This window comes from Budorcas taxicolor, chromosome 18 (assembly GCF_023091745.1).
Source record: "Budorcas taxicolor isolate Tak-1 chromosome 18, Takin1.1, whole genome shotgun sequence".
NCBI classification, from domain to species: domain Eukaryota; kingdom Metazoa; phylum Chordata; class Mammalia; order Artiodactyla; family Bovidae; genus Budorcas; species Budorcas taxicolor.
In genome coordinates, this window is record NC_068927.1 from 55,580,838 (window position 1) to 55,593,638 (window position 12,801).

Sequence of the window (12,801 nt, forward strand, 5' to 3'; positions counted from 1 at the left end):
CATATATATATATACACACACATATTCTTTTTCAGGTTCATTCCATTATAGGTTATTACACGGTGATGAGTGTCATTTCCTGTGTTATACAGTAGGCCCTCGATGTTTACCTAGTTTATGTGTAGTAGGGACGGGGGGGAGCCTGGCAGGCTGCCGTCTATGGGGTCGCACAGAATCGGACACGACTGAAGTGACTTAGCAGCAGCAGCAGTGTGCATATTGGAGAAGGCAATGGCTCATATGTTAAGAGCTTCCCACGTGGCGCAGTGGTAAAGAATCTACCTGCCAATTCAGGAGACACAGATGTGGGTTTGATCCCTGGGTTGGGAAGATCCCTTGGAGTAGGAAAATGGCAAGCTGCTTCAGTATTCCTGCCCGGAAAACTCCATGGACGGAAGAGCCTGGTGAGCTATAGTCCGTGGGGGTGGCAAAGAGTTGGACACGACTACGCATGCACTCATGCGTATGTGTTAATCCCAGACTCCTAATTTATCTCTCTCCTCTGCACCCTGCTATCCTTTCTGGTAACCATAAATCTGTTTTCTATGCCTGCAAGTCTACTTTTGCTTTGTAAATAAGCTCATTCGTGTGACTTTTGTTGGTTCCACCCGTGAGTGCAGTCATATGATACTTGTATTTCTCTCCCTGATTTACTTCACTTAGTAGGGTCATCTCTAGACTCATCCATGTTGCTGCAGATGGCTTCATTTCATTTTAGTTTATGATTGAGTAATATCCCAGTGTATGTATTTATATACCACATATTCTTCATCCATTCATCTGTCAGTGGACCTTTAGGTAGCTTCCATGTCTTGCTTTTGTGAACACTTCTGTTATGAACATTAGGGTGCGTGTGTCTTTTCAAATTAGAGATTTCTCCAGACATATGCCTGGAAGCAGGATTGCTGGGTCATATGGCAATTCTAATTTCAGGTTTCTTTCTTTCTTTTTTTTTAAAGAAACTCCATACTGTTCTTCATAGTGGCTGTACCAATTTACTTTTTTTGGGGGGGGTAGGGTGGGTACTAAGTCTTCAAAATCCTGGGTGTGAGTTACACTCACAGTACATCTCCATTCAGACTGGCATATTTCAAGTGCCCAGGGAGCCACACAGAGGTGGTGGCCCCTGAATACGACAGTCACGTAGATATCAGCTCCTTCTTTCTATTTGCAAGAGCTGGCTGAGTCTAGGGAGCAGCCTCAGCATGGGGCACTGGGCGTGGATGTTATCTGATTCTGATGGGAACTGCCGCTGAATCCTGCTATTACCATGTTGTCGTGTCTGCCCTGGGGACGATTTTATTAGAAGATGCTGTGTGAGCACCTAGAGTGCTGGGTGCTCGGCAGGACTTCCAGAAAAGGTTGTGCGTGCATTTTGATAGTAAATGTTGGTACCCATACAGACCCTCTGGCAGCAAGGTCATTGGGGGAAGAAATGAGCCCCAGCGACCTTCTGCTCTGGTACCCCCATGAAGATGCTTGTGACCTTAGAGGTCCCTTCTACCTGGACAACCCACTTGCCTCCTTCCGCCTTCCTCCCAGCCACTTGGGCCCCTCCCTGGCTTGTTCCAGGTGGGCTGGTTAACCTCTCACTTTCAGCATGATCTTTCTCCGCTTCTTCTACAGACTTTCTTCTGCCCTTAAATGTTGGCTTTCTAGAGTTCTCTTGAACACGTGTCTCACTTTTGTGATGTCATCCAGTACCTTCCCAGCTCTCTCGCTCTCTTTAGGGTCTGGCCTCTACACCTACCTCACTCAAAATGATCTCAGTGTCTTCTCCCAAACTTCCCCTTCCCTTCTCATACCCTACTCAAGGGCTTGCCCCCACAGTCCATATAGCCACCCAAGCCTCAGTTGGGACCCACTCTGGAAGCCACCCTCTTCCCATTCCACATCTTTTCTGGTTCAAGCCCTCCATCCTCTCCCACTTGGGTCCTTGCCTTTTCTCCTGCCTGGTTTCTCGCTGCCTGGTCTGTTTTTAAAAGACCACCCCTGTTGCTGTTCTACCTTCCTTCAGGGTGCAGCCTCCTCCAGGAAGCCCTCCCTGACTTCTTCCTCCCATCTCCCCATCCCTGTACTCCATCCCTGTTCCTGGCCACCCTCAAGCTTTCCTAGGTTGGGGGAATAAGCTGTAGGCAGTGGGGTCTTTTCCTTCACCCTGATTTGGAAAGGAGTTGCTTCCCAGAACCTGGGCCTCACAGTGGTCTTCTAGAAACACTTGGATACCAACATGTGGGATCCAAGTGGCTTTTCTAAGGCCTGGTGTTGATCAGCGCTGCCCAGAAGGGAAGTGGATTGATGGGCTAGGCGATTGCGAAATCGGGAGCTCAAGGAATCTGCTGGGTCAACAAGTACCAAAGAGGAAGTGGTGGGGAAAGGAAGTGGATGATGGGTTTGGCCGAGCTGGGAGGGCAGAGCTCCCAAATCCTCTGCATCTGGGCCATATGACCTTCTCAATTACCCCATCTCCAACCTCCAGGATGGTATTACTTCAGATTCGTGTTGTCTGAAAGGAATATGATGTGAACCACACACATAATTTTAGATTTTTTTCAGCAGCCAAGCAAGAGACAAGCAAAGAGAAGCAAAACAAATCAGGTAAAATAATTGAATGTTATATTTTACTGAACCGAATATATTTCAAGTACTGTCATTTCAAAATATGATTAGTACAAAAAGTTATTGAGAGAGTTCACATTCTTGATTTTTCTTCACACCAAGTCTTTGAAATCTGGTATGTAGCTTTCACTCACAGCAGCTCTCATTTCAGATCCACCTCATTTAAAATGCTCAGCAGTCTCATGCAGCCAGTGGCTACCATATCGGACAGCTCAGGGCTATATAATTCCTTGATTAATGTTCAGATCATCTACAAAAATTTAACATCTAACTGCTGGAGTTTGTACTTCTAACATGCGAAGATTCTGGTGTGGCATTCTAGAATCCTGTGATTCAAATAGTGTGTGGCTAACATTGTAGGATCCCTTGGGTCAAGTAGCCTGTGATTCCAATGTTCTGAGAGTCTGTGATTTCAACAATTTAGGCTTCAGATTATTTGACCTAGCTCAGCCATCAGCAAACTCCAGCCTGTGGACCAAATCCTGCCCGTTGCTTGTTTTTGTGAATAAAGTTTTATTGGAACACAGCCATGCCATTCAGTCTGTGGCCACCTTCATTCTGCCAGAGAGTATGAATGGCCTCTTGACCAGCAAAAGCTAACATACTTACTCTCAGTTCCCTCACCAAAAATTTACTCTTGAGCTAGAAATTCAGATTCTAAGCTGGATGGTGATTTTTACAGCTGCTTGTTTTGTGGTACTTTTCACTTCACACGTTACAGACACTCTTTTTCATGCATCAGATATCTTGTAATAATATATATTATTCAAAAGAGACTGGTTTCCCTGTCTGGGCCACTCACCCTCTTGGGCTTCTGGAATTCTATTAGCCCCTGGTGTGGTGGTTTAGTCGCCAAGTTATGTCTGATTCTTGTGACTCTATGGACTGTAGCCCACCGGGCTCCTCTGTCCCTGGGATTCTCCAGGCAAGAATACTGCAGTGGGTTTCCATTTCCTTCTCCAGGGGATCTAACGGGCCTGGGGATTGAACCCTGGCCTCTGCATTTTACATATGGATTCTTTACCGACTGAACCACTAGAGAAGTCCCATTAGGCTGAACTTTATGAAATTACCAGACTTCATCCTGTTTTGGGGTGAGGGGGTATAACAGCTTATTATTTTTAAAAAATTGTATGATATGCATAATGTAAAACTCACCATTAGTAACATTTAGTACATCCACAATGTTGTGCAACTCTGACGACTATTTCTAACTAGTACTATTTATAACAGACTATTATATGTAACTAGTTCCAGAACACTTTCTTTAAAAAAAAAACACATTTTATTTTTAAAATTTAATATTTTATATATATATATATATATATATATATATATATGCCATACTGTGCAACATGTGGGATCTTGTTCCCTGACCAGGGATTGAACTAGCGACCCCTGCATGGGGAGCATGGAGTCTAAATCCCTGGACCACCAGGGAAGTCCGTCTAGAACATTTTCATCACCCCCAAAGGAAGAACCTATTAAGCAGTAACTTTCCATTCACATCCCCCACTTCCCCTCAGGTTCTGGCCATCACTAATCTGCTTTCCGTTGCCACAGATTTGCCAGACTTCAACCTATTATGACTCACAAAAAATGACAAATTTCATATGGGTGAATTGAGCAAACTTCTCGAGGGCTTCCCAGGTGGTGCTAATGGTAAAGAATCTGCCGTACAACGCAGGAGACTTAAGAGATGAGGGTTCCAACCCTGGGTCAGGAAGATCCCCTTGGAGGAGGGCATGGCAACCCACTGCAGTATTCGCGCCTGGAAAATTCCATGGGCAGATGAGCCTGGCAAGCTACAGTCCATGGGGCCCCAAATAATCGGACTTCTAAGATGTTCTCTTTGTATCCAGTGTTGAGGGGCCGATACTCAGCATCTCATAGGGCGTCTATAAAAGGAACCCCACTCCCTAAATGACCCCCCAACTTTTCATAACATCTGTGTCCCTGTCTCCATTCACAGCATCCCCCCGCTCCCCAGATAAGAACCTCCAGCTCCAGAGACAGTGGCAAACCTTAGCTTCCTAGAATCCGAGAAACAGTTGCCTGGGACTCGGTGATCAAGCAGTTTAAGTGATCTGACAAATACATTCTGTAACCTCAAGATCAGAGGAGGTTTGAGCTCATAAAGGACAGTGTCCTCTCCCATACCTGCCCCCACCCTCTGGGACTTCTCCCATGTTACTTTTCCCACGGGGAGCTTAGGGCTGGTGGGATGTGGGGGACGAAGGTGGTGAGAGGGAGTGGTCTAGGTCAGGCTTAGCCAAGACTAGGTCGCCCAGAGACACCCCCGCTCACACTGAGAGTTACTGTCTCTTGACCCCAAACAACTTCAGCTACCAACGAGAGTTTCTTCTCCAAACAACAACAAAAGAAATGTATAAATATATCCCTTCAACCTCTGAAGCACGCACACAGTGGCACAAACACCAAAACCACTGAATAAAGGATTCTGAGTCTGGAATAAGGGTCACTTCCTCTTGCTAAGCCTTTGTCCCTAAAATGTAGCATTTAAGAATTGATAACATATGCTTTTTATTGTTCCTAATTTAACAAATGTGTACACAGCATCTCCTGTGTGCCGGGTGCTATTGTGCATGTATATTTTAAATCTCTTCATCCATTTAATGTTCATAGCTAAAATGTCCATTTCACAGATGAGGAAGTTGAGGCTCAGAAGGGTTGAGGCCCAAGCAGCTTGTCAATGGGGAACCTAGAATATGTATCCTATTGCTCTGGCTCTCAAATCCATGTTCTCAGACTCTACGCTAGGCTGGGAGAGAGGTTAGGAACCACTATGCTCAAAATCTTCCCATTTTATTTATTATTATTTTTTGTTAAGCTTTTGGCCAAGTTGTGCAGCTTGCAGGATCTTAGACTCCTGACCCAGGATCGAACCTCGAGCCTCGGAAGCGAAAGCGCAGTATTCTAACCATTGAACCACCAGGGACGTCCCCCAAATCTTCCCATTTTAAAGAGGGAAAACCGAGGCCCACAGAGCAGATAGGACTTGTTTGTGTTTTGTCTGCCTCTGACACCTCGGGCCCTGTGCTGGGCACCCTTGGCCTTTTACTGGAGGCTGTGACCTTGAGCTGTCTCCCTCAGAACGTGGGAGGCGGGAGGTATACTGGTCTTTAAGGCTCTGCAAAGGGCAGAGGGGAGGGGAGGGGCTGGGTTGGAGTCCGAGAGTGGGTGGGGGTAGTGGGCTGTGGGGACTTGGTGGGGAAGACCTCAGAGGGCCCTGCTGGGACAGCGAGTCTAGGCCAAGACCCCCAGACCCCAAAGGTCAAGCCACATGTAGATCTGGCTTCCAGGAAGCTGGTGATATGGAGATTGGTGCTGGGGACACAGGGTCAGCTCCCACCCACTTTTGCCCGCTGCCCGGTAATTTTGGGATGTGTGAGTCATGGGGAGAATCCGGGACAGACGCTAGCGGCAGTAGGAAAAGGCCGATCCTAGTTTTCCCTGCTTAAGAGCGTCGGCTGGGACCTGTGAGGTGACAGTGCCTGGCGGAGTCCCCTAGGAGCTCCGGGAACCAGCTTGCAGAAATTCACTAGCTGCCAGACGCGGGGGGGAGAGACTTCAGAAGGTCTTGGCTGTCAGCCTGGATCTTGCCCCCTGCCGTGGCATCTGGCCCAACTGGGGACCGTTCCTCAAGAGACGGTAAGGATGGAGGGAAGAAGGGAGGGGGGCATTTCCCCAGTCCTGGTTATATAGACTCATTATTTTCAGCATCTGGGAATCAGAACTAGAATTTCAGGAGTGGAGTCTTAATGCCATCGCAGTGGAATCCGCATCAGAATCCCAGACTCTTGGAATTTGCTCGAGCAGGTCCACAGAAAGCTTCTGTTGAGGGATCCCCATATATTAATATTATCACACTCAGGTGAGCTTCCTGAGCTCAGGAACATTGTCATACTCAGGTAGCTCATTTGGTAAAAAAAAATCCTCCTGCAATGCAGGAGACCGCAGTTCGATTTCTGGGCTGGGAGGATCCCCTGGAGAAGAGTTAGGCTACCCACTCCAGTGTTCTTGGGCTTCCCTGCTGGCTCAGTGGGTAAAGAATCTGCCTGCCATGCAGGAGACCTGGGTTCAATCCCTCAATTGGGAAGATCTCTTGGAGGAGGGCTTGGCAACCCACTCTAGTATTCTTGTCTGGAGAATCGCCATGGACAGAGGAGCCTGGCAGCTGCGGTCCATGGGGTCGCACAGAAATGCACGTGACTGCGTGACTAAGCACACAAGCACACGCATAGGTATAAGTATAGAAATATAATTTTTTTGGTGTATAAAATCACAAGATAATAATACCATCCACGATGCTCCTTAAATGTCCTTTAGTCTGTGGCTGGTTAATAAGCATGACACGCCCAGACTGGGGATTGATTTTGACCTTATTATGAAGAAGTGAGTTGATTTGTGTCCAGATAGGGAAAGTAAATCTGAGACACATTAAACAGAAAAAATTAAGCAATGGCACAGGGAGTGTTTGGATTTCTGTTTAATGTGTTAAAAGGGAAATAGCATTGACTGAGTTGCTTACATAGGCAAAACTCAGATTTGAACCAGGAAGACCTGGGAAGGGTGGAGTCTCAGGGTGTCGGGAGAGGGTACACGTGGATCTGGGGCTAAGCGGCCAACACACGTCTAACGCTCATGGTGGAAGCGCTCAGCTCTTCATGCCTATTAAGTTGATGAACTCTCCTAACACCCTCTAAGGTGAGTCTATTGTTCTCATTTTTGAAGACTGCAACAAAGAGAGGTTTGGTGGTTTGCCCAAAGCCACACAGCTGGTGAGGGCTTGAATTTTCATTCTGTCGAAATGCAGATTCCGATTTGGTAGGTCTGGGGATGGGCCTGAGATTCTACACTTCTTCTTTTTTTGGGCCACGCTGTATACCATGTGTGGGATCTTAGTTCCCCAACCAGGGATTGAACTCTTGCCCCCTGCTGAAGAAGTGTGGAGTCTTAACCACTGGACCACACAGGGAAGTCCTGAGGGTTTGAATTTTTAAAGCCTGCACATAGCTTCATGATAGAGATGAAAATAATATGAAAGCGAGGTGCTAAACTTCACACACACACACACACACAATGGCTTGCCCTTTTAGTAGCTACTTGGCATGGAAGAGGGGGAAGGGAGGGGGAAGGGGAGTGCCCCAACTTCCCTTCTGCCCTTTCTGTTGTGTCAACTCCAGCTGATGCCCTGCGGAGGGCCAGTCAGCCCAAAAGAGTCAGCAGAGAGCCGCAGGGTCAGGTTATTATGACATCATGCGGACGAGTCTATTTTCTACCTGAGCCCTCGATCCGTGCCACAAGCTTTACACATATTGACTCTTCAAAGCCTCCCCAAACTGGTGAGGTAGGCTCATCTCCGTGACTAGCTTCTCAGATGAGGAAACCCAGAGAGAGAGCCGGCTGAAACTGTGCACTCAGAGTCACAGAGGCCGGGTCTGCTCAGGGTCACTGGCTGTCCGGCCTTCCAACTCTCCTGAACCTAAGACTTTTGGATGATGATGTTCTAGGGCCTGGAGTTTCAGAGTGGGACTAACTAACACAGTTTGAAATTCAGCTCTGTTACTTGCTTAGCTGTGCCGCCTTCGGTAAGTTCCTTCTCTATGGCCTCAGTTTTCTTGTCTGCAGAATGGGTCTAACAATGATGTGAAAACCGGAGGGTTGTTGTAAGGACTAAATGATATAATATGTAAAGGGGCTTGGAGCAATGCCTGGCACAGAACACAAAGTACTCACTAGATGGTGCTTAATAATGATAATAATGAAAGGGGATTTCCTGATGGCTCAGATGGTAAAGAGTCTGCCTGCAACACGGGAGACCTGGGTTGTAGTAGTAGTTATGATTCGCATTCTATGGTAGACAATGTCATTTCTCTGCTCAGCACCTTCCCATGGCTCCCGTCCCATGCAGAATAAAAGATGAAGAGCTTACAGTACCTACATAGGCACTGATACCTCTGTTTCTACTTCCCATCTATTCCACAGGAGATGGAGTTCTAATGTGTACCATCCTGTCCCCGCCTTAGGGCACCTGCACTGGCTCTTTCCTCTGCCTGGGATTCACTTCTCCCAGATCACGGCACAGCTCCCTCCCCACCTCCTTTCTTGTTGTCCAGTTCCTGTTTGACTCTTTTCGACCCCACGGACTGCAGCCCACCAGGCTTTCTTGTCCTTCATTATCTCCCAGAGTCTGTTCAAACTCATGTCCATTGAGTCGATGATGTCATCCAACCATTTCATCCTCTGTTCCCCCACCCCCTACCTTCTCCTCCTGCCCTCCATCCCCTCCTTTCTGGTTTTGCTCAAATGTCACCTTTTCAGAGAGGCCTTCCTTGACCCCTCATTTAAAGTTCCACTATAAGGAATTAAAAATTCCTTGTAATGCAGGAGACCTGGGTTCGATCCCTGGGTTGAGAAGATCCCCTGGAGAAGGGAAGGGCAGCCCATTCCAGTATTCTTGCCTGGAGAATTCCATGGACAGAGGAGCCTGGCGGGCTACATGCCATCCATGGGGTCACACTGAGTCGGACACGACTGAATGATTAACACTTTCACATTCGTCTTGATGAATATTCAAGTTCCAATAGTTTAGATTCTAGAGTTCCAGTTTGCTAACTGGCTAGTGGTCAATGCTCTGGAGCTTCATTAGAGCCACCAGTCACGTGTAGCTATTTAAATCAATGAAAATGAAATAAGATAAAAAGGTTAGTTTCTCAGTCACCCTGGCTCCCATTTCAAACACTCGGTAGCCACATGTGGCTGGCAGTTACTGTACTGGACCACAGATATGGACTATTTCCATCAACACTGAAAATTCGATTGGACGGGGCTGGTCTAGAATGCCAAGCAATAAATGGCTAGCTAGCTACTAAATTCTAAGAACTTAGTATTTTGGAATTCTAAGATTTTTAGCATGTTAGAATTCTAACATGGCAATATTCTAGAATTCCAAGACATTAATAAGCTGGGGCTCTTACACTGTAACATTTTAGAATTCCAAGATTCTAATGTGCCGGAGTTCTTTTTTTCTTATAGCTTTATTTATTTATTTTGACTGTGTTCAGTCTTTGTTGCTATGCAGGTTTTTCTCTAGTTGCTGTGAGCGGGGACTACTTTTCCGTTCCGGAGCCCCAGCTTCTCATTGCAGTGGCTTCTCTTGTTGCAGATCACAGGCTCAGTTAATTGTGGCTTCTGGGCTTTAGAGCACAGACAGGCTCAGTAGTTGTGGAGCACGGGATTAGTGGCATGTGAGACCTTCCCGGACCAGGGATCGAACCCGTGTCTCCTGCATTGGCAGGTGGATTCGTTACCACTGGACCACCAGGGAGGCCCTGCACTGGAGTTCTAACGTCCTGTCCTGGTTTCCGAGATGCTAATGGGCTGAGGTTCCTATCCACTAGGATTCCGAGGGCCTGACAGTTTTCGTCTCTGAGTTTTCACACCATTGCTCGCCTTCCCAGGTGTCTGCAGCCTGGATGGAGAACACTTCTCTTGGCAACGAGTATGGGGACTACGGCGACCTTCCGGATCTCCCGGTGGACTGCGCTGACGGCTCCTGCATCTCCATTGACCTCCTCCACGCGACCCCACTCCTGCTGTATGCCGCCGTCTTCCTGGTGGGGGTGCCGGGCAATGCCATGATGGCCTGGGTGACCTGGAAAGAGGCCCGCCAGAGGGTCAGTGCCATCTGGTTCCTCCAACTGGCCGTAGCAGACCTGCTCTGCTGTTTGTCTCTCCCCATCCTGGCGGTGTCGGTCGCCCACAAGGGCCATTGGCTGTACGGGGCAGTGGGCTGCCGGACTCTGCCCTCTCTCATCCTGCTCTCCATGTATGCCAGCGTCCTCCTCCTGGCCACTCTCAGCATGGACCTTTGCCTGCTGGCCCTCAGGCCCATCTGGTGGGGGGCAGCCGGGCGGGCGTGCAGGGTGCGGGCAGTCTGTGGGACATGCTGGGGGCTGGCCCTGCTGCTCACTGTGCCCTCAGCCATCTACCGCCGGCTGCATCAGGAGCATTTCCCACACCGGCTGGAGTGTGTGGTGGACTACGGTGGCTCGACCGTGGCTGAAAACTCAGTGACGGCCACCCGGTTTATTTTTGGCTTTCTGGCGCCGCTGGTGGTCGTGGTCGTCTGCCACGGTGCCCTCCTGTGTCATGCTACCCGACGCCGCTGGCCACTGGGCCTGGCCGTCGTGGTGGGGTTTTTTGTCTGCTGGGCCCCCTACCACGCGCTGGGATTGATACTCACCTTGGCGGCCCCACACTCCACCCTCCTGGCCAAGGCCCTGCGGGCTGAACCCTTGGTGGTGGGCCTGGCCCTTGCTCACAGCTGCCTCAATCCCATGCTTTTCCTCTATTTTGGGCAGGCTCAACTGCGCCAGTCTCTGCCAGCTGCATGTCGCTGGGCCCTGAAGGAGCCACAGAGCGAGGATGAAAGTATGGTCAGCAAGAAATCGACTAGCCACGACCTGGTCTCAGAGATGGAAGTGTAGGCTAGGGGGAAATCGGTTTCTATCCTCCTATCCCATTTTGCAAGATAGGCTTCAGGCATAGCTGGATCGAGGAGCTTAATGATAATGTCATTTGTTTTTATTCATTCAACAAACATTTGTTATGCCCCTGCCATGTGCCGTGCAGATATAAAACATTTCCATCATTGCAGGAAGTTCTACTGGACAAGGTTGCTCTAGAATATCACTTGTTCAGATCTTTGAAATCACATAGTAGTGATACCTTCTTAACTCCAGGACAGCACTTTACACACAGTTTCTCCTTTAAGGTAATTCTTACAACAACCCAGAGGTCATTTGCCCAAGATCACACACACAAGGAAATTATAGAGCTGAGATTGGATCCCATGTTTACCTGACTCTAGTATCCATGCTCTTGATCACTGAAAATTTCCTTCAATGCCTTCTTCAAATAGTACTCCCTCCAGGGAGGTCTCCCTGATTCAGTCCCCTCCCTGGGGAACAGAACATTCCGTTCTCCAAGTTTCTGGAACAAACGTTCCCAGCTAACCTGTAAAATTTCCAAGGACAACATCTGGGCTAGTTTAACTTCTGTCTCGCCTCCACCCTTCCCAAACTTTAAAAAGAGCCAAACTACGTTTGTGTACAGAGTTTTCTTCCAACTAGATTGTGAGCTACCCCAATGATGGAGATCTTTTTCTTGCTTAAAAAAAAAAAATCTGATACAGGGACACGTCTTAGGTCAACAACACATATTTTATTTTTTGATATTTTATTCAGCATTCTCATGGAGAAGGGAATGGCAACCCACTCCAGTATTCTTACCTGGGAAATCCCATGGACAGAGGACAGAGGAGCCTGGTAGGCTACAGTTCATGGGGTCACAAGAGTTGGACATAATTTAAGAGACTAAACCACCAGAATTCTCATGCATGATCCAAAATTGCCTTATCAAGTGAATCCTGTCCTGGGACAAAAAGTTGGAAGAAATCTTGCTGTTAATCCATTGGGGCCAGGTGCCATTTAGGAGAGTTCTTTGTACATTTGTAAATAGTCTTTTGTATTTTTTGAGATTTGTTTTCCTTTCTTAGTGCATCAGTGTTACTTCTTGTTAAAAAGAATCAATTTCATGAAACCTTTTAGAGTCTTTCTGAGCAACTGTCCATAGAAGTCCTTTGATCATGAAAAATAGCCTTGCTTTTGGTTTGTTGTAACTTCCTCCTTTTGCTCTCAAGTTTGTTCTTTGGTTTTTGTTTATTTTTAGCATGAATGTATCAAGTTCTTTAGGGTTCCAATTAGAAGGTTTCCCAAGAACTAGTTTCACGTTTTCTACTCAATCCTTAGCATTGGTAGTTGGTTATTTTCTTCCTAACTTCATATTTGTTGTTTGTTTTCTCCCATTTTCATTAAAAAAAAAATTGTAGTTCTCTTTTGTACATTTTAAGCAGATGTTAGTTAATTTCTTCCCCTTCTTCTTTTGATAATGACACAAGAATTGGCCCCTCAATGTTCTAATTGCTTCCTAAGGATTCAATAGTTACATACATCTTACCCCTTGGCATCCCAACTCATTGTAGAATAAATAACTTAATATGCTCAAAAGAGAAGTATGGATTTTCTCTTTCAGCCATCCTCCTGCATCTTTTCTGTCCCAGTTGATGGCAACTCTATTTCCAGGCACTCAGGCCAA

General features: G+C 47.2%; 1 protein-coding gene across 3 annotated transcripts; it reads left to right on the plus strand.

Annotated features, from left to right (window-relative positions):
- The first annotated feature begins 2,569 nt into the window (after positions 1 to 2,569).
- C5AR2 (complement C5a receptor 2) lies at positions 2,570 to 12,304 on the plus strand. 3 transcript variants are annotated; one of them, XM_052656473.1, is made up of 2 exons: positions 2,570 to 2,598; positions 10,104 to 12,304. In XM_052656473.1, the coding sequence occupies exon 2, from the start codon at positions 10,119 to 10,121 to the stop codon at positions 11,130 to 11,132; it is 1,014 nt and encodes a 337-aa protein (XP_052512433.1). In that variant the 5' UTR covers positions 2,570 to 2,598; positions 10,104 to 10,118; the 3' UTR covers positions 11,133 to 12,304. The 3 variants fall into 3 exon arrangements, with proteins under 3 accessions (XP_052512433.1, XP_052512432.1, XP_052512434.1); XM_052656472.1 differs by lacking the exon at positions 2,570 to 2,598 and adding an exon at positions 6,183 to 6,291; XM_052656474.1 differs by lacking the exon at positions 2,570 to 2,598 and adding an exon at positions 7,280 to 7,347.
- Positions 12,305 to 12,801: the final 497 nt, after the last annotated feature.